Source organism: Macaca nemestrina, chromosome 10 (genome assembly GCF_043159975.1).
Source record: "Macaca nemestrina isolate mMacNem1 chromosome 10, mMacNem.hap1, whole genome shotgun sequence".
Taxonomy (NCBI): domain Eukaryota; kingdom Metazoa; phylum Chordata; class Mammalia; order Primates; family Cercopithecidae; genus Macaca; species Macaca nemestrina.
Genome location: NC_092134.1, coordinates 76,771,528 through 76,792,468, shown reverse-complemented (window position 1 = coordinate 76,792,468; position 20,941 = coordinate 76,771,528). Strand labels below are relative to the sequence as shown.

The window sequence follows — 20,941 nt, the reverse complement described above, 5'->3', positions numbered from 1 at the left end:
TCCCAGGTAGGGTAATGGAAACGTGGAAATAGAAAGGTTACTCACTCAGGGCGCTAAAGGGATGGGGAAAGGCAAGAGAGTCTGCCACCCACTCACCTCTGTCCCTTCAGTGCTGCCTGGTCCTGCCTGGATCACCACTTTGCTGGCGACATCTGCAGGGTCCTGGTCACTGGAAAGGAAAGATTCCTGTGCGTAGGGGAAAGAAGGTTCGGCTCTGGAACCAGACAGCAAAGACCTGAGTGTAGCCTAAATGCAGTCAGAGAAGTAAAGGATAAGCTGAAAACTAATCAGCAAAAAGATGTCACAAATGTCCACCCATTCTATAATTCTGGTAATTTTTTTCTGACAGGGCTACATAACTGTGTGAAAACTCAGAACAGGCCGGGCGCGGTGGCTCAAGCCTGTAATCCCAGCACTTTGGGAGGCCGAGGCGGGCGGATCACGAGGTCAGGAGATCGAGACCATCCTGGCTGACACGGTGAAACCCCGTCTCTACTAAGAAATACAAAAAACTAGCCGGGCGAGGTGGCGGGCGCCTGTAGTCCCAGCTACTGGGGAGGCTGAGGCAGGAGAATGGCGTGAACCCGGGAGGCGGAGCTTGCAGTGAGCTGAGATCCGGCCACTGCACTCCAGCCTGGGCGGCAGAGCGAGACTCCGTCTCAAAAAAAAAAAAAAAAAAGAAAAGAAAACTCAGAACAGAAAAGTAAAATCTAGCAGAGGACTAGAGTTTGGCTGTCACCTAAAATGTCTATTGCAGAGCCCCAGGATGAAGAACAGTGTCATATGATATTAGAGCTTAGAGAATTTCTAGTTCATCCTCTCCTTCATCAGATGAAGAAATTAAGACCCAAAGAGGTTCAATGACTTCTTCAAGGTCAAATAGTGGATAAAATATGACAAGAAAGTTAACCTGGTTTCCTTTCCTTGCAACTCAACACTCTGCAGGCTTCAAGATAATTCCCATTCAATTCAGTGCAACGCAGTTCTAGAAACAATGGCCTAAACTGTGCAAAGCTCAGGCTGCTGAATATTCTGGAAAAGCGACAGAGTGGGGATGATGAAACTCTGGCAAGTTGGGGGGGGGTGTCAACAAATACATTTTCCTCTGGGGGTCTGAGGAGGAAAGAGATCTGAAAAATGGGCAGAGTTGGGGGGTGAGATCCATCAGTCTAGATGGGATTTCCTTACTCTACAGAGGGGTGGGCTCTTCCTGAGTTTTGGGGAAAGACTCCACCCCACCCCTCATCCCCTACAAATGGCTCAGAGAGGATAAGAAGGAAGCTAGCTTTAGCAAAGGCTCATAGAGTGTGTGGGCCACAGATAGAGAAGGTTAAGGGGGTTTCTCTTCCTCTCTCGAGATAAGTAGATTACCAGTGGAGGGAATAGGCAGGTGGAAACCAAAACCCTTCTCTCCTCCCTGTCGAAACAACAGATTTACAGGTCACCTTGGGGAAAAAAAAAATACTCCTCCAACAGCCTGCCGACCTCAAATCCCTGAGTAGGTGGAGGTCACACTCAGAGGAGAGGTTTCCTTCCTTCTAGAGAAAGGAGGGCTCTGGCAAACTTCTGCTAAGAAATGCCTCTCTATCCCCAAATAAAAAAGGCTGGGGAAGAAAGGCATAAAACTGACGCCTCAAGGGCGGCGGGATGGGGGTGGGGGTAAGGAAGCTGGTATCCCTTTTTCTTCCCTTCCCTTTTCCAGGGCAGACGAGGGAGGATCTTCCTACCTCCCGCTCCCAATCTTAAAGGGGGCCGGCCAGTCGGGGACTGGGCAGGCAGGGGAGGAGCCTGCGCCCGTCAGACGGGTGTAGCCACGCCCCTCCCCACACCCACATACACCCACCGCTGGCTCCTCTGTGCTCCGGAAGAGCCGGTTACTCCTGTGCCCCACTGACTGCCCCCACCCCTTCCGAGCCCCAGGCCTAGTCTCCAGGGCAACCTTTAGGACTATTCCAGCCAGGAGCGGCTGGGAGAGGGGTGTTGGATAGGAGAGGACCACCTGGGATTAGAAAAGAAAACGAGGTAGGATCCATTCTTCCCATCTGGTGCAGAAAGACTGCAATCATCTTCATCCCTCAATGAGACCCCCGCCTCATCTCATCTAATCAGGATCTTCCCTGCTCTGAGGAAGGATGAGGTTGGGGTGACAGTGTGCCCAACAGCTGGATGTTTACTTCCTGCTATAAGGCCTCCCATTCTGCAGCTGTGCTTCTCCCCCCATCCAGAGGACAGAGGGCAGACTGACCCCAAATGTCCTCAAACATTCCTCAATCCCATCAGATGTGGCTGATCACCCACCCACCTCTCTTTGCCCCACCCATTTCCTTTCAGGAAGCTACTAGAAAGGGGAAGGGGCAAATGGTCATTTTATCAGCAACTTGTAAGGAGAGTCTCCAGGGAATAGGCTGAACCTCAAGCCAGGCCACTGGACTAGTAATGAAGAGAATGGGGAGGGACAAACTAGCACCTGCTCCCCATTTCTCACCCTCCTGTGTTCCTGCGGCACCTCCCTGACTCTGGGGTCAGCTGCCACGGTGCCTGGCTCCACTCTGGAGCCAGATGGCTGGGGCTGGGAGGAGGAAGAGAGAGAAGGGGATTCGTTTGCATCCCTCTACGTCCTTCCCTCTCCCCCACCAGATACTCCTGGCATCCAACCCCAAACACCACTGCTGAACACCCTCTCTTCCCCTCAGCACCCCCTCCAAACATGACTTAGAAGAGTCTGAAGCAGATCCTGACACCCAGTCCCCTAATTCTGGAGGTGAGGAGTGGGAAATGACAGAGCATAGCTAGGGACGCAGCTGGACTGGGGGCGGAGGGGGAATTCTCTAATGGAGGTGGGATAATTATTAAAGACCTCTCTTCCCCTCACTGGCTGAATGGATCATACTGTTAACAGGGTCTGTCTAGCAGGGAGATGGCTCTCAGCCGAGTAACCATTCTAGCTGGACACCCCCCCACACACACAAGTTAAAGCAAAAGTCTTCACCTTCTGTGTATTCTGGAAAGGCTAGATTCTCCTAATACATCACAAGGACCATACCCCTCCCCTTCTTTCCCCACTTTTTTTTTTTTTTTTTTTTTTGAGACAGTCTTGCTCTGTCGCCCAGGCTGGAGTGCAGTGTCGTGATTTCAGCTTGCTGCAACCTACACTTGCCAGGTTCAAGCGATTCTTGTGCCTCAACCTCCCGAGTAGCTGGGATTACAGGCACACGCCACCACGACCAGCTAATTTTTGTATATTTTGTAGAGACGGGGTTTTGCCATGTTGCCCAGGCTGGTTTAGAACTCCTGACCTCAAGTGATCTGCCCGCCTTGGCCTCCCAAAGTACTGGGATTACAGGCGAACACCACCCCACCCCGGCCCCTTTCTCCCCTTTAAGTCGACAGGTGGCTCCTCAGATTCGCACAGTCTTGTTTCCAAACTTCCCAATGGGATTCTCTATGGTGGTCCTGTAAGTTAGAGAAAGCCCCTATTTCCTAGGGAGCCGGGGGGCTTCCTTTGCACCGGAACAGAGAAGACTGGACTTCTCTTGCCTTCCTCATCGCCCCAACTCCCTTAGAGATTTAGCCCCAGCTCCCCACCCACTCTCTCCCAACCGTCCCTGAGGCCCTGAAGCACAAGATTCCGGCAGCGCCCTAGCCCCCAGCTCCCAGGTTCTGGGGGAGGGGCCTTCCTAGGCTGCACCGACCAACCCTAGGCCCAAGAGGAGAGCCCTTCCCACCTGGGCTCAGTAGGCGGTGCTGAGGTTGGACCCCAAGCTCCAGGAGATGTAGGGTGGGGTGAGGACTACAGAAAAGGTTTAGATGAGACTTAGCTGAACTTAAAGGGCTGAGCGGAGCAGGGGCAGATAGTGTTGTCGATGTTGCTCCCCCGCCCCCCTTACTACGGGGAAGGAGAGGAGTTGGGGTGGGTATCCCCCCTCCCATTGGGGTTAGGAAGGCGTGGGAAAGCGCTAGTTCCAGAGGGGAGGAGGCGAAACCCAGACCGCGGGAGATTTTTCTGGCGAGGAAGGCGCGGGGGAGGGGGAGATCCTGGGCCCAGAATAGGAAGGGTACTCGAGAGAGGATGGCGGAGAGGCGTGAGAAGCCTCCGGATTCCGGTCGCAAAGGATAGGGGAAAAATGGGCGAGTAGATAGTTCAGGGCAGAGAGGAAGGGCAGCTCCCTGAGGGGGAGAGTCAGATCCCGAATCCCGGGGCAGCAGGGATCCCGGGGCAGGATACCGCAGGAACGGCCCGCCAGGGGACTCCGGAGCTGGAGGTGGGTGCCGGGCCTCACCTGGAGCAGGGCCGGGCCGCGGGCGGCGGCGGCGGCAGCGGCGCAGGTGGCCGAGCCGGGCGGCGGCGGCGCCTCCTCCCCCAGCCCTGGGCCGGCGGCGGCGGAGGGGAGGAGGTGGTGCTTAAAGGGGCAGGAGCTACCGAGGTGAGGACAACCGCTCAGGAGAGCAGTCGCGAAGGATCCACTGGGGGAGAGGGAAGCGGGTGGCGTCTCCTAGGGGCCAGAACCAGGAAGGATCCCAGATGGGAGGAAGAGAACAGATCCCAGAAAGAGACAAACTTCTGCGGTGAAGTGGGGGATGGTGGTAGGTCCGAAAGGAAGGACTCGGGAAAGCTCTGCCCGCGCTGCCAGGGCACCAGCAAAGACCGCCTCACAAAGGTGGCCGGGGAAGGCAGCGAGAGCTACATGGGCTCCTAGGAGGCCCCTAGGGATGCAGGAGAGGGAACTCAAGGCCGAACCTGCTGGGGGTCACGCGCAGCGCCCTACTAGGTGAACAGGTTCCCCGTGTTTCAGCTCCTCAGGGCCCCATCCCTACAGCTGTGGGGCATTTGGAATCAGGAAGCTAAGAGGGCAAAAACCTCCTATCCTCTCAACCTCAATCCTTCCTCCCACTCAGTGCCCTCAGTAACTGTAGTGTGGGGGCCATCAATAGCAGCCCTAGTGAGGCTGATGTGGGACCGCGAGAATCGACTTTGGTTCAGTTTTCCCCCAACCACCACCAAACTTGCTTCAGTCCCTGGGGCAACAGGAAGCAGCTGCTCAGTGCAGCCCCCACCTGAAGGTGGGTCAAGGTGGGGGAGGAGAGAAGGCAGACTTAAAAGGCCTTAGAAAAATGAGAGGGAGGGGAGGCACTTTCAAGACCTTCCAGCACTGCCAAAAGCGGGCTTTACTTTTATGGGGGCTAGCAGTGAGTACTGTCAAAATTTCCTTGAATCTCAACAGCTTAAATGGCGAGGAGCAGGGGCAATCCTCCACGGGGCGGCGGGGAGGGGGTTGGGAAAGCCCTGGCCTAAGGTGCGTCTGGGGCTCTTACTTAGAGCTGGGGCTTGCCCATACTCAGGATCCCGTGGTCGGCAGCCTCGCCAGCTGAGCCCTTCCCCCCCGTCCCCCAGAGTCCTGTTTCCTCTCCTTCACCCCCCAAATGAGCAAAGGTTAGGCCCCACCCCTGCTGAGTCAGCCAGGGAGGGAGTAGGCATCCCTCAGGCCTTCCCCGGGGCTGGTCCCCATACTCACCCATGTCAGGCTGGCAGGGCTCGAGGTTGGGACCACCCAGCTCCTCACTGTCCTTGGGCCCCCACTTCACGTGAAGGCTGGTGTTGGATCCTTCCAAACTGTGAGCTGGGAACTAGCAACAATCAAAAAGCCAGTGTATGCTTCCTGCGAACCACACAGCCTGAAGTGCTGTAGGGTGATGTCCCTGTGTGACAGACTGGGTGGGGAGGGAGGAGGGAAGGGCGGGGCCTTCTCTGGGTGGAGAGAGGGAGGAGGCGAGGACAGGGCAGACCAGGAGAAATATGGAGGAAGGTTAGAGCTGTGTTGACACTCCAGTGGCGTGGTAGAAGAGGCGGGCAAAGGGGGAAGGAAATAAATAGTTGCAGCTACTGAGAGGGAGAAGGTTCTCGATAAACGCTGAAGGACGTGAACGTGTTGGGGGAAGGGGTGGAGGGATGCAAAAGACCTTTAGGATTTCAGTTCCCAGGTCTGTATCGGGTGACGTGAGAAAACAAAGCAGAAAGGGCTGACCTGTACGCTAGGGCTTTTTCTACCAGCTTCTTACCCACTCCAGAGTCAGGACCTAGAGGAAGTGTCCCCACCCCCATAACTCAGCATTTCCCCAAATCCAGGCTTTTCTGGGAGCAAACTACCAGCACAAGCAGCTCAGGGGCTCCACCTTCTGTCCAGATCATGACACAGTAGAGACTGCGGGAGAGGCTGCTGCCAAGGACGTCATAGGCAGATGGAAGGAAGCTTAGAGGCCCCTACTCCACCCCTGGCGCCGCGCCAAAAAGCCCTCCCCAACCTTCAGCCCCCAGGGGCCTCTGAATTGGGAGCTCAGCTTGTCCCCGCCCAGCTTCTACCTAACTTGATGGCCTCAGCGGGTGGAGCTTATAGATGCAGGCTCCTCCCCAGGACAAAAGCCCCAGCTGGTCTGTAAACAGTCCTTAACTGAGAGCCACATCCCAGCAAATGGCCTTCGTGGATTTGAAAATGGGATCAGAGTTATTGCAGAGTCTCCAGTGCTACCGCGAGAGGGCAGTAGGATGAGTCTGGTCCCGGAAAAGAACACAAGGGGAACCCAATCCGACCTTGCAAGCTTCTTTTAAATTGAAATGGTGAAATACACCTTCTACCCCTGCACCTTTCAGTAGGCTAAAATGAAAGGAAAATAACCTAACTTCATTAGTTTAGAAGCCCAAGCCAGCAACCCTCAAAATTGCTATTCCCTTGAGATTCTCTTTTCTGGACTTTCATAAGGGATCTTCACAGAGGGTGAACTAGGCCTCATATGCCTCTGCATAGCCGCAAGCAATCACAAGCAACTTTTATTTAGACTTGCCCAAAATGTCAGGAAGTATTTCAGTACACTTTCTGAAGACATGAAGGCCTAACCAAGATGTAGAGAACCGTTTTGATTCAATTTTAACAAAGATCAGTATTCATCACTATTTCTTGAAAATTCATTAAACTCAGATTAACCCCTGGAAATCGGTTACTTCTAAAACGAGTTTTTCCCAATATGCCCTTCAAAAAAGACCTATTTTTAACCAAGAAGTAGGGATGTGCCACATGAAATAGAGGCCCCCCCCAAAAAAAAAAACCAAAAAAAAAAAAACCACATCAATTTGTATTGAACTAAAGGCCCCAAACTGAGGCCCTACTAAGATCACACTACCCAAAGGAAACCCCGCATGAGAGGTACGATTGCCCATCAACAAAAGAGAATGGCTAGTTTTAAGCACCGATTTCAAACATACATGGCCCACTTCAAGCTGAACCTGCTTCTTATAGCCACTCTAAAAATCTAATTGTTGAAAATAGTGCTGGTGATGTGAGACTGCATACACCTGTAGCCCCAGCTACTCAGGAGACTGAGGTGGGAGATCTGGAGCCCAGGAGTCGGAGACCAGTCTTGGCAACACAGCCAGACACCGTGTCTCTAAAACTAAAACTAAATACATAACCCTTGAGTGTTGACTATGTTGTCAGAACCAAGAGAATCAGACAAATTCTGAGGGGTGTACATTTTATTGGAAACCTTAAATACCGTTCAGACAGAATATATCTTCAATCAAGGCTCTTGTGCAGCCAACACAGATAAATGAAGCTTTTTGGGTTAGGGGCAAGGAGAGGGACAGTACAGAGGACAAGGACCCCTCACGACGCATGCTCTTCAGCCAGCTTATCAGCTTTTGCCACAGCTTCTTCAATGGGTCCCACCATATAGAAGGCCTGTTCTGGGAGATGGTCATATTCACCTGTATGACGGGGAAAAAAAAAAAGTAAGAAGTGGAGGGATATCAATTTTCTGCATCGTGTAACATTCCTTACCACTTGAGGCCATCAGTTAGAATGTGATGACTTAAGGTCATCTTAGAAAGCTTAAATTGGCCGGGCGCGGTGGCTCAAGCCTGTAATCCCAGCACTTTGGGAGGCCGAGACGGGCGGATCACGAGGTCAGGAGATCGAGACCATCCTGGCTAACACGGTGAAACCCCGTCTCTACTAAAAAATACAAAAAACTAGCCGGGCGCGGTGGCGGGCGCCTGTAGTCCCAACTACTCGGGAGGCTGAGGCAGGAGAATGGCGTGAACCCGGGAGGCGGAGCTTGCAGTGAGCTGAGATCCGGCCACTGCACTCCAGCCTGGGCGGCAGAGCGAGACTCCGTCTCAAAAAAAAAAAAAAAAAAAAAAAAAAAAAAAAAAAAGAAAGCTTAAATTGGCCGGGCGCGGTGGCTCAAGCCTGTAATCCCAGCACTTTGGGAGGCCGAGACGGGCGGATCACGAGGTCAGGAGATCGAGACCATCCTGACTAACACAGTGAAACCCCGTCTCTACTAAAAATACAAAAAAACTTAGCCGGGCGAGGTGGCAGGCGCCTGTAGTCCCAGCTACTCGGGAGGCTGAGGCAGGAGAATGGCGTAAACCCGGGAGGCGGAGCTTGCAATGAGCTGAGATCCGGCCACTGCACTCCAGCCTGGGTGACAGAGCGAGACTCCGTCTCAAAAAAAAAAAAAAAAAAAGAAAGCTTAAATTTTCCTCACAAATCAAATTTACAAGACATGATACAGTATGAATTAAGAACACATGGGTCAGGCATAGTGGCTCACACCTGTAATCCCAGCACTTCGGGAGGCCAAGGCGGGCGGATCACCTAAGGTCAGGAGTTTGAGACAAGTCTGGCCAACATGGTGAAACCCCATGGCTACTAAAAATACAAAAATTATGCATGGTGGCGTGTGCCTGTAATCCCAGCTACTTGGATGGTTGAGGCTGGAGTATCACCTGAACCTGGGAGGTGGAGGTTGCAGTCAGTCACGATTGCACCAGTGTACTCCAACCTGGGCGAGAGACTCAGTCTCAGAAAATACGTATAAAATAAAAGGGAGCTAAAGTATCAAGTAACAAATCACAAATTAAATGCAGAGTATTTTTTTTTTGAGACGGAGTCTTGCTCTGTCCCCCAGGCTGGAGTGCAGTGGCGCGATCTCGGCGCACTGCAAGCTCCACCTCCCGGGTTCACGCCATTCTCCTGCCTCAGCCTCCCCTACAGGTGCCCGCCGCCACGCCCAGCTAATTTTTTTGTATTTTTAGTAGATATGGGGTTTCACCGTTAGCCAGGATGGTCTCAATCTCCTGACCTCGTGATCCACCTGGCTTGGCCTCCCAAAGTGCTGGGATTTATAGGTGTGAGCCACCGCGTCCGGTCATGTAGAGTATTTTCAAACAAAAGTAATGGGAAAGTTTGTTTTTTAATTTAAAATATAATTAGACATAGTATATTATATATTGCTTGATGGTCGTTGGAATGGGACCACAGCACAGTAAACATTCAAGATTTTGGCTTTTCTGTGATCTTATGTTCAGCTTGGTACTCAAAATCTCACCTGCCAAAATCTGCTGGAATCCTTTGATGGTCTCCTTCAGGGGTACCAGCTTCCCCATATGACCTGTGAAGACCTCAGCAACCTGGAATGGCTGAGACAAAAAACGCTGTATTTTCCGTGCACGGGACACAGTCAACTTGTCTTCCTCAGAAAGTTCATCCATACCCAGGATGGCAATGATATCCTGGAGGGATTTGTAGTCCTATGAGAAAAAAGAAGCCTGAGTTAAGTACTCTCATTCCTTTAATTTGGACAAGCTAACAAAGGGAAAGTTACATGCTAGGGGGCAGAGAGGGTGGTGGTGGTACGAGGACCCTCAGCCAAGAAAGATTAGTGTCTTTCTTGTTCTCCATAGTCCTAGTTTGGTGCTGTTAGAAAAATACTGCATTCCACCGGGCACGGTGGCTCACACCTGTAATCCCAGTACTTTGAAAGGCTGAGGTGGGCAGATCACAAGGTCAAGAGTTCAAGACCAGCCTGACCAACTGGTGAAACCGTCTCTACTAAAAATAGAAAAATTAGCTGGGTGTGGTGGCACGCGCCTGTAATCCCAGGTACTCAAGAGGCTGAGGCAGGAGAATCGCTTGAACCTGGAAGGCGGAGGTTGCAGTGAGCCAAGATGGCGCCACTGCACTCCAGCTTCAGCGACAGAGACGCCATCTCAAAAAATAAAGAAAAATATTGCATGCCACAGCGTTAAGTACCTGGAAACTCAAGAGACCTCATTAGCTCTCACTAGCAATTGCTAGCCTCAACTTTCCTTGCTCCAAAACAAATCACACAAATCACTAAGAAAGATCCAGTCCTGGCCGGGCGCGGTGGCTCAAGCCTGTAATCCCAGCACTTTGGGAGGCCGAGACGGGCGGATCACGAGGTCGGGAGATTGAGACCATCCTGGCTAACATGGTGAAACCCCGTCTCTACTAAAAAAATACAAAAAACTAGCCGGGCGAGGTGGCGGACGCCTGTAGTCCCAGCTACTCGGGAGGCTGAGGCAGGAGAATGGCGTGACCCGGGAGGCGGAGCTTGCAGTGAGCTGAGATCCGGCCACTGCACTCCAGCCTGGGCGACAGAGCGAGACTCCGTCTCAAAAAAAAAAAAGAAAAGAAAGATCCAGTCCTAATACAGTCCCCACAATCCCTCTTTTTAACTTTCCAGACAGTGATCCCACATAGTAATATACTCACCTGCAGGATTTTTTGCACCCCACGGGCAACATCGTAATGCTCACTGCCAACAATGTTGGGATCCATGATGCGAGAGGTGGAGTCTAGAGGATCCACAGCTGGATAGATGCCCAGCTCAGCAATGGCACGTGACAGTACAGTGGTAGCATCCAAATGGGCAAACGTAGTAGCAGGAGCTGGGTCAGTCAAGTCATCAGCAGGCACATAGATAGCCTAAAATGAGATCCCATGAAGTACAGCAGGAACCAAAGTAAATTTTTTTTTGTTTTAAAAGTATCTTTTTTTTTTTTTTTTTTTTTTTGAGACAGAGTCTCGCTTAGTCGCCCAGGCTGGAGTGCAATGGCGCGATCTCGGCTCACTGCAAGCTCCGCCTCCCGGGTTCACGCCATTCTCCTGCCTCAGCCTCCCAAGTAGCTGGGACTACAGGCGCCCGCCGCTTCGCCCAGCTAATTTTTTGCATTTTTAGTAGAAGCGGGGTTTCACCGTGTTAGCCAGGATGATCTCCTGACCTCGTGATCCGCCCGCCTTGGCCTCCCAAAGTGCTGGGATTACAGGTGTGAGCCACCGTGCCTGGCCATATCTTTTTTTTTTTTTTTTTTTTGAGACAGGGTCTTGCTCTGTTGCCCAGGCTGGAGTGCAGTGACGCAATCTCGGCTCACCGCAACCTCTGCCTCCCGGATTCAAGCAATTCTCTGCCTCAGCTTCCCGAGTGGCTGGGACTACAGGTGCCCACCACCACATCCGGCTAATTTTTTTGTACTTTTAGTAGAGATGGGGTTTCACCATCTTGGCCAGGCTAGTCTTGAACTCCTGACCTCGTGATCCACCCGCCTTGGCCTCCCAAACTGCTGGGATTATAGGTGTGAGCCACCACGCCCAGCAAACCAAAGTAATTTTACTTAAGCCATCCCCCTTTCTGACGTATCTTTACCATCTCATTCCATTTAGCACTCCAAAGACCCTTCTTACCACCCCTAATACCTGCTGAATAAGCTGACAGATTATCTGGTCTCTCAGCCATGATGGAAGAATTTTTAATATCATTCTTTTTGCTCTTCATCTTGTATTTTAACTCTATTTTAATAATACCCACTTTTAGAATTAAAAACATGAAGCTGGGGGTGGGGCACGATGGCTCACGCCTGTAAAACTAGCACTTTGGGAGACCAAGGCAGGCAGATCACGAGATCAGTTCGAGACCAGCCTGACCAACATGGTAAAACCCCGTCTCTACTAAAAAAAAAAATATATAAAAATTAGCCAGGCGTGGTGGCGCATGCCTGTAATTCCAGCTACGCAGGAGGCTGAGGCAGGTGAATCGCTTGAACCTGGGAGGTGGAGGTTATAGCGAGCCAAGATCGTGCCACTGCACTCTAGCCTAGGCGACAGACTGTCTCAAAAAGCCAGGCGCAGTGGCTCATGCCTGTAAGCCCAACACTTTGGGAGGCTGAGTCGGGCAGATCACCTGAGGTCAGGAGTTCAAGACCAGCCTGACTAACATGGTGAAACCCTGTCTCTATTAAAAATACAAAAATTAACTGGGTCTGGTGTTGGGTGCCTATGATCCCTGCTACTCAGGAGGCTGAGACAAAGGAATCACCTGAACCCAGGAGGTGGAGGTTGCAGTGAGGCAAGATCGCGCCCACTGCACTCCAGCCTGGGCAATGAGAGTGAAACTCCATCTCAAAAAAAAAAAAAAAAAAAAAAAAGAATTAAAAACAAGAAGAAAAAACTTCTTGCACAATAGTTCATTAAATTGAATCATGAAAAGTTTCTACAGTTTAGCCATGTTCTTACTATACATAAAATTTATGGGCCGGGCGCGGTGGCTCAAGCCTGTAATCCCAGCACTTTGGGAGGCCGAGACGGGCGGATCACAAGGTCAGGAGATCGAGACCAGCCTGGCTAATACGGTGAAACCCCGTCTCTACTAAAAAAATACAAAAAACTAGCCGGGTGAGGTGGCGGGCGCCTGTAGTCCCAGCTACTCGGGAGGCTGAGGCAGGAGAATGGCGTAGACCCGGGAGGCAGAGCTTGCAGTGAGCTGAGATGCGGCCACTGCACTCCAGCCTGGGCGACAGAGCGAGACTCTGTCTCAAAAAAAAAAAAAAAAAAAAAAAAAAAAAAAAATTTATGTAATTTTACTATCTATCCCATCTATATATATTTGAAAATGTATACTACTTTTTTTTTGAGATGGAGTATCTCTCTGTCGCCCAGGCTGGAGTGCAGTGGTGCAATCTCAGCTCACCACAACCTCCTGCAACCTCCGCCTCCCAGGTTCAAGCAATTCTCCTGCCTCAGCCTCCCGGGTAGCTGGAACTACAGGCAGGTGCCACCACGCCCAGCTAATCTTTTGTATTTTTAGTAGAGATGGGGTTTCACTGTGCTAGTCAGGATGGTCTGGATTTCCTGACCTCATGATCCACCTGCCTTGGCCTCCCAAAGTGCTAGAATTATAGGCATGAGCCACTGCACCCAGCCCTAATACAGTAAATATTTAATGCTAAGTTCCCATATAGCTCTGGACTCCCCTTAGACTAGAAACCATTGCTTTGTGATCTACATTTAAATGTATACCTTCATTTATGTTTTTTTTGAGACAGAGTCTTACTCTGTCGCCCAAGCTGGAGTGCAGTGCCCCAATCTTGGCTCATTGCAACCTCCGGGATTCAAACGATTCTCCTGCCTCAGCCCCCTGACTAGCTGGGATTACTAGCGCACACCACTACGCCTGGCTAGTTTTTTGTAGTTTTAGCAGAGACGGGGTTTCACTATGTTGGCCAAGCTGGTTTCGAACTCCTAACCTCAAGTGATTCGCCTGCCTCAGTCTCCAAAAGTGCTAAGATTACAGGTGTGAGCCACCCCGCCCAACCTACCTTCAATTATTTTGGGTATTTCTTAACCTTTTAGGGTCTTTAACATGCACACACACAGACTTTTACACATTATTCCAGGGAGCTCATGAACCCCAGTTAACAGACCTTTTTGAGATGTAAATAACTAAGTTATTTATTTATTTGAGACGGAGTCTCACCCTGTTGCCCAGGCTGGAGTGCAATGGCGCGATATTGGCTCACTGCAACCTCTGCCTCCGGGATTCAAGCGATTCTCCTGCCTCAGCCTCTGAGTAGCTGGGATTACAGGCGTCTGCCACCATGCCCGGCTAATTTTTTATATCTTTAGTAGAGACAGGGTTTCACCATGTTGGCCAGGCTGGTCTCTAACTCCTGACCTCATGATCTGCCCACCTCGGCCTCCCAAAGTGTTGGGATTACAGGCGTGAGCCACCACGCCTGGCCCAATAAGTTTTATACATCTCTCTACATACATTTTTTTTTTTAGATAGGGTCTTGCTTTGTTCCCCAGGCTGATCTCTTGGGCTCAAGCAATCTTCCCGTCTCAGCCTCCTCAGTAGCTGAGATGCACCACTGCACCCCGCCTTTCTACAAATCACATCTTCATCTATGTAATTTTTGTTACCTGTACAGAGGTGATAGATCCCTTCTTGGTAGTGGTAATTCTTTCCTGCATAGTACCCATGTCAGTGGCGAGGGTAGGCTGATAGCCCACGGCAGAAGGGATTCTGCCCAATAATGCAGACACCTAAAAGAAAAAAAGGTCTTAGGCGTCTACATCCTTAGCCTCATCTGAATAGCTCCAAAGAAAGGCCAAATGAACCAGGTCCTCTCAAGCTTCCCTCTTACCTCTGAACCAGCCTGGGTGAAGCGAAAGATATTATCAATAAATAGCAGTACATCTTGACCTTCTTGGTCTCTGAAGTATTCAGCCACAGTCAGTCCAGTAAGAGCTACCCGGGCACGAGCACCAGGTGGTTCATTCATTTGACCATATACCAGCGCTACCTGCAGTAATCATACATAGATCGTAAAACCTGACAAAGGAGTAGAGAAGCCACATACTGAAGGTTCCCAAATTGGAGAAATGACCACAGATCCTTTCTCAGAAGGTGTCAACATTTTTGTGTGCAAGTTTCTTTTCCCTATTAGAGATGCAGTTCAAAACAAAAAAAGACAGCTTTTTATATTACTAAGGCAAAACTATAGTAGAAAGGAAATAAAAACCTTTTCAAATTAAGTGAAAAGTACAAAATAGGCTTAGCTGAAACGTATGTACCATGTCCAATCCACCCCTCCCAAAATTAGCTTTCAAATGATGGGACTATCTACCAAAAAGAAAACCTGGAAATGTTATTTAATGTCAGTATCAAAGAGAACAGAAAATGTCCACTAGTGTATTGGAAGCTGGGGGGAAAACACTAACAGATTTCCTTTGTAGGTCCTGGGACACTAAAATGAAAATATTAAAATTATTTTAAAAAGAAAAAAAACATCAAATAGAAAATATAGAACATGGCTTCAGTTGGCAATAGTTTCCTGGCATAACTACCATGTGGACGTCAATCAGCTCAATGCTGACCTTAGAGGTGGCATCTTTTAAGTTGATAACACCAGATTCAATCATTTCATGGTATAAATCATTGCCTTCACGGGTCCTCTCACCAACACCAGCAAACACAGAGTAACCACCATGGGCTTTGGCGACATTGTTGATTAACTCCATGATCAGTACAGTCTTGCCAACTCCGGCACCACCAAAAAGCCCTATAAGAGGTTGAAAAGAAAGAATATTTAAGAGTTCTGCTTTCCTAAATAAGCAAACTTCCAAAAAAGGAATTGCTTCCTTCCATCCTATTCCTTCTCAGAAATTGCATATGGCTTCAGCTAACTCAGAAGAATGAAAGAATGTACTCATCAGTGAGGAACAGATGTCAATATCCACTCGTAACAGTGTATGAGTTTTTCCTCCCATATTAGGTTTGGAAAATATGTACCCTTTAATAACATACCAATTTTGCCACCCTTGGCATAGGGAGCTAGCAGATCCACAACCTTGATACCAGTCACCAGAATTTCCTGCTCAACACTCATTTCCATGAACTCTGGAGCCTCAGCATGAATGGCAGCAAATCTGTAAAAGTAGAAGAGAGGATTGGTATCTATTCACCTTGTTGAAAGCAAATGATAATCTTATATATCCTTCCCTATCAACTCTCAAGTCCATCCCTTTACTTAAGGAACCACAGTCTTATCTCCCCTTTGTTGTATAAATTAGATCAACTATCATCCAGGATCTAACCCAACTTTCTGCAATAAAGAAAATCATTATCTTAGGGAACAATAATCCCATTCCCTTACTTTAACTGTCATAAATTTTTCATTTTACTGAGCCTTAACCTAACAGCATTCCCTCACATAGCAATAGCAAATACAAAAACCTACAAGTTTTGGAGACTCCTAAACCTAAGCAGTAAGAGCAAGTCTTAAAAATACTCAACTAGCCGGGCGCAGTGGGTCATGTCTGTTATCCCAGCACTTTGGGGGGCCGAGGTGGGTGGATCACCTGAAATCAGGAGTTCGAGACCAGCCTGGCCAACATGGTGAAACCCCGTCTGTACTAAAAATACAAAAATTAGCCAGGCATGGTGGCATGCACCTGTAATCCCAGCTACTCAGGAGGCTGAGGCAGGAGAATCACTTGAACCCAGGAGGTGGAGGTTGCAGTGAGTCGAGAGCAAAACTCCTTCTCAAACAAAAAAAAAAACCCTCAAGTAGTAGGTTTTTGTCAATCAGAAATTCTGCATCCTAATTTCTTCAGGTGAAACTGCGCTGTGTGATTTTAATAATCGAAGGTATCAGAAGACAAATTCTGCTTTATGAGAATGTGTCACCTTAATGTGTAAAACTGCAAATAACATAAGTTTCTTCGTCCACAGATGCATTAAGAGCAACTTACTGTTTGGTTTTGATGGGACCTCTTTCATCAATAGGTTCTCCAATAACATTCATGATTCTGCCCAAAGTCTCAGGACCAACAGGAATTTTGATTGGTGCACCAGAATCCAGTACTTTCTGGCCTCTAACCAAGCCTTCCGTACCATCCATAGCAATAGTCCTTACTGTGCTCTCACCTGTTAGATACAGGCATTGCAGGGTTATACATTAAGTAAAAATTGGTATCAAGACCTAAGTCGACCAAGACTCCTTCTCAGTACCTAAATGCGGCTTCAGCAAACTCAGAAGAACGAAAGTCATTTTGATAAAATCATCACAGAGGGAGACAGCTTGGTTTTTGGGATACTTGGGCTACACAAGGTCTTTACTATTCCTAATAAATTCTACTTACCCAAATGCTGGGCCACCTCCAAAACCAGTCTGGTCTCCCTGCCTTGCACTTCCAGGGCATTTAGAATTGGTGGTAGTCCCTCATCAAACTGGACGTCCACCACTGCGCCAATGACCGCCACGATGCGCCCGGTGGCGGCGCCCGCTTTTGGCGAAGGAGATGTTTGCGCCGCATAGTCCCTGACTAATAGACAAAAGATATAGGAAGGAACGGGGGTCAGTACAGTAAAAGGTTATCGGAAGCCAAGATTTACACAATAAGAGGAAAACTCAGCCGAAGTCAGGCCTCTTTCCGCTTGTACGGAAGGCGTGTCCAAGAGGGAAGGCCGCGCAGCGATCGATAAAGCGCCTGCACAGCCTTCCCATCCGCATGCACAATAACCCATTTTTCGAGAGTTCAATATCCCTATTCAACCGGAAGGTCAACGCACCTGCCCGCACCTTTTCCGTCACACAAAGAACTTTACACAGAACGGGACAGAGCTGGGTCAAAGAAACATTCTATGGGTGTCCCATTCTTGTTCTCCTGCCATTAGAGAACAAAATGCGGCTCCAGGCATACTTTTAGCACCACGGATCCCTTAGGCCCGAGCTACCATCGTTCCCCGGCTCAAGGTCATGGGGCGGCAAAATGGAACTTCAGCTCCTAGAGAAAAGCACTTACCAGGATGGACCGCCGTCGGAGCGGCCCGCAGTAAGAGCTGAGCTGGGGGTAGCGACGCTGAAGGAGTGAGTCCCCGCAAGGCCCCGGAGGCCGAAGCAGTGGCCACACGACCCACAAGACCCAACATGGCGGAGTCCGGGTGGAGACTGATTGCTGCAGCAACCCCCGCCGCCTGCTCTCCTGCAGTTGGGGCGAGGCCTACGCTGCTGTAGGCAGGTCCATTGGATAAATTGGCTGCTCATCATTCTCAGTGCTGCTTCTACAGGTTAATACACGCTCATCTTCTCATCCATTGGTCAAAACTGGTGCTAATCTGAAACTCCTTTTTTTATTGGACAGTGTGAGGTTAGAGGGCGACACTCTGAGCCTCGAAATCTAATTGGATCATAGAGACGTCAATTGGAGAGGGTAATCAGAGGAACTACGTTTAGGAAAGGGGCCGAGTTCCTGTTGAAAGTGCGTGGGCTGTCTTTGCCTGTCCTTGGGTTTTCTCCTTAGATAGGCCCTTGATCTAGGTGACAACCACAGGGGAAGTGGTTGCGCCGTGAAGCACCACTGAAGGTGAGCGTGGCGAAGTCAGGAGCCCTCTTTAGAGCCAAAATACGGTTTCTCTCTCGAAGTAGTGAAATTGGAAGCTTCCAGGAGATTGCACAGATTAGCATCCTAGACAGGATCTTTATCATTTAAACCTATTAAAATGAAGGAAACTAATGTAACCAGTACTTTAGCTGGGTATTGAGGAGACTCAATAAGATAAATAAGACTCAGGACCTTCCTTTCAAGGTCCAGGTGAACAGACAATGCAATAATGTGATGGTTCCTGGTTAAGTATAAACTGGGTGCACGTAAGAGGAGGGGATAAATTTGGGTCACCTAGAGATACAGAATTGTCTACCTTGAAGGAAGCTGAGAGACCTCAGCTATGAAATGTGAATATAAATTCTTTTTTTTTTTTTTTTTCTTTTTTTTGAGACGGAGTCTCGCTCTGTCACCCAGGCGGGAATGCAGTGGCGCGATCTCGGCTCACTGCAAGCTCTGCCTCCCGGGTTCACGCCATTCTCCTGCCTCAGCCTCCCAAGTAGCTGGGACTACGGGCGCCCGCCACCACGCCCGGCTAATTTTTTGTATTTTTTTTTTTAGTAGATACGGGGTTTCACTATGTTAGGCAGGATGGTCTCGACTTCCTGACCTCCTGATCCGCCCACCTCGGCCTCCGAAAGTGCTGGGATTACAAGCGTGAGCCACCGCTCCCTGCCTAGAAATTCTTAGTGTAGTCCGGGAGCGGTGGCTCACGTTTGCAATCCCAGCACTTTGGGAGGCCGAAGCAGCTGGATCACCTGAGGTCAGGAGTTGGAGACCAGCCTGGCCAACATGGTGAAACCCCGTCTCTACTAAAAATACAAAAATTAGCCGGGCGCGGTGGCTCAATCTTGTAATCCCAGCACTTTGGGAAGCCAAGGCGGGCGGATCACAAGGTCAGGAGATCGAGACCATCCTGGCTAACATGGTGAAATCCCGTCTCTACTAAAAATACAAAAAACTAGCCCGGCGTGGTGGCGGGCGCCTGTAGTCCCAGCTACTCGGGAAGCTGAGGCAGGAGAATGGCATGAACCCGGGAGGCAGAGCTTGCAGTGAGCCGAGATCGCGCCATTGGACTGCAGCCTGGGCGGCAGAGCGAGACTCCGTCTCAAAAAAAAAAAAAAAAAAAAATTAACCAGGCGTGATGGCAGGCGCCTATACTCCCAGCTACTCAGGAGGCTGAAGCAGGAGAATCTTTTGAACCCGGGAGGCAGAGGTTGCAGTGAGCCGAGATCGCACCACTGCACTCCAGCTTGGGCGACAGAGTGAGACTCTGTCTCAAAACATAAAATAAATATATAAAATAAAATAGGCCGGGCGCAGTGGCTCACCCCTGTAATCCCAGCACTTTGGGAGGCTGAGGTGGGTGAATCACCTGAAGTCGGGAGTTTGAGACCAGCCTGATCAACATGGAGAAACCCCGTCTCTACTAAAAATACAAAATTAGCCAGGCATGGTGGCACATGCCTGTAATCCCAGCTACTCAGGAGGCTGAGACAAAACAATCACTTGAACCCAGGAGGCAGAGGTTGCGGTGAGCTGAGATTGCACCATTGCACTCCAGCCTGGGCAACAAGAGTGTAACTCTGTCTCAAAAAAAAAAAAAAGGAATATTGTCATTGGAGCCAGGTTGGGAATCTTGTGTTTTCCACTCACTAGCTATCATTGGGCAAGTTATTTAATCTCTTTACATCAGTTTCCTCATCCATAAAAGGGATACTACTACTAACAATGGGGATTATATCCTAGGATTGTTTTGAGAATTAAGTAGACTAATATAAGAAAGAAGAATTGAGAACAATGCCTGGCACAAAATTAGCCCTACATATATATGATATTATTATTTTTGTTTACTATTGACTAATGTCAATTGGATCCTATCCAATCCATTCAATAATTTGTTCCTCTCATACATTTTGTGAGCAGAGTCTGTTTCGTATAATGCCCTTGAAAAAGTAATATAGGGCAAATGTTTAGGATTTTTTTAAAATTCTAGACAACGTAGGTTGCTTAAAAAAAAAAAAGCAGAGATGAAAAATCAAAATAAAGATTCCTTGTGTCATTTGTGAGCCTGTTATATCATATCTATGGCCTCATCTGTTTCTGACCTGAACAAGGATAATTTTATAGGCTGGGCATGGTGGCTCGCGCCTGTAATCCCAGCACTTTGGAAGGCTGAGATGGGGGGATTGAGTGAGTCAGGGAGTTGGAGACCAGACTGGGCAACACGGTGAAACCCTGTTTCTACAAAAATACAAAAATTAGCCAGGCATGGTGGTGTGTGCCTGTTTTCCCAGCTACTGGGGAGGCTGTGATGGGAGGACGGCTTGAGCCCAGGAGGTGGAGGTTGTGGTTATCTAAGATTGCACCATTGCAGGAGGCTACTCAGGAGGCTGAGGTGGGAGGATTGCTTGAGCCTAAGAGATAGAGGTTGCAGTGAGCTGATATCTGTGCCACTGCACTCCAGCCTGGGCAACATAGTGAGACCCCATCTCAAAAAAAAGGAGATAATTTTATATAAAAGTGAAGAAGTGGCTGGGCGCAGTGGCTCATGCCTGTAATTCCAGCACTTTGGGGAGGCCGAGGCGGGCGGATCACGAGGTCAGGAGATCGAGACCATCCTGGCTAACAAGGTGAAACCCCGTCTCTACTAAAAACACAAAAATTAGCCGGGCGTGGTAGTGGGCACCTGTAGTCCCAGCTACTCTGGAGGCTGAGGCAGGAGAATGGTGTGAACCCAGGAGGCGGAGCTTACAGTGAGCCGAGCTCCCACCACTGCACTCCAGCCTGGGCGACAGAGCGAGACTCTGTCTCAAAAAAAATAAAAATAAAAATAAATAAATAAATAAATAAATAAATAAATAAAAGTGAAGAAGCTCTATGACTTCCTCCCTCTACTGCCTTTCTAGCAAGACTTAATC

General features: G+C 49.3%; 2 protein-coding genes and 2 non-coding genes across 16 annotated transcripts in view; all 4 read right to left on the bottom strand.

The window, feature by feature from the left end:
* The window catches only part of LOC105474131 (bromodomain adjacent to zinc finger domain 2A), a 42,812-nt gene extending 36,638 nt beyond the window's left edge, over positions 1 to 6,174 (bottom strand). For 3 of the 13 annotated variants that reach the window (XM_011728559.3, XM_011728560.3, XM_011728562.3), the window contains exons 1-2: positions 6,146 to 6,172; positions 5,514 to 5,625 (exon numbers count right to left, since the gene is read on the bottom strand). In XM_011728559.3, the coding sequence (XP_011726861.2) occupies positions 5,514 to 5,517 (4 nt within the window). In that variant the 5' untranslated portion in view covers positions 5,518 to 5,625; positions 6,146 to 6,172. Of the gene's footprint in view, positions 1 to 96; positions 247 to 5,513; positions 5,724 to 6,057 lie in introns of those variants that run through there. The other 10 variants (XM_071071589.1, XM_024790486.2, XM_071071584.1 and 7 more) reach the window with 7 other exon arrangements.
* A 1,333-nt stretch (positions 6,175 to 7,507) lies between these two features.
* On the bottom strand, positions 7,508 to 17,602 carry ATP5F1B (ATP synthase F1 subunit beta). The gene is made up of 10 exons (XM_071071593.1): positions 17,442 to 17,602; positions 16,779 to 16,961; positions 16,389 to 16,563; positions 15,442 to 15,563; positions 15,012 to 15,196; positions 14,279 to 14,437; positions 14,055 to 14,177; positions 10,572 to 10,784; positions 9,385 to 9,586; positions 7,508 to 7,756 (listed from the first exon to the last, which is right to left on the bottom strand). The coding sequence occupies exons 1-10, from the start codon at positions 17,566 to 17,568 to the stop codon at positions 7,656 to 7,658; spliced, it is 1,590 nt and encodes a 529-aa protein (XP_070927694.1). The 5' UTR covers positions 17,569 to 17,602; the 3' UTR covers positions 7,508 to 7,655.
* Positions 15,289 to 15,355, bottom strand: LOC112425298 (small nucleolar RNA SNORD59). Its single transcript, XR_003016368.1, has one exon. It is a non-coding gene; the product is annotated as a small nucleolar RNA SNORD59 (small nucleolar RNA).
* LOC112425297 (small nucleolar RNA SNORD59) lies at positions 16,636 to 16,709 on the bottom strand. The gene has a single exon (XR_003016367.1). It is a non-coding gene; the product is annotated as a small nucleolar RNA SNORD59 (small nucleolar RNA).
* Positions 17,603 to 20,941: the final 3,339 nt, after the last annotated feature.

Bases quoted from the DNA above. Each gene is read 5' to 3' on its own strand.
- ATP5F1B (XM_071071593.1), bottom strand. From the start codon at position 17,568: ATGTTGGGTCTTGTGGGTCGTGTGGCCACTGCTTCGGCCTCCGGGGCC. The intron at 15,564-16,388 runs GTAAGTTGCTCT...CTACTTTTACAG, and splicing joins GGTCCCATCAAAACCAAACA to ATTTGCTGCCATTCATGCTG. The intron at 9,587-10,571 runs GTGAGTATATTA...TTTTTCTCATAG, and splicing joins GGGTGCAAAAAATCCTGCAG to GACTACAAATCCCTCCAGGA.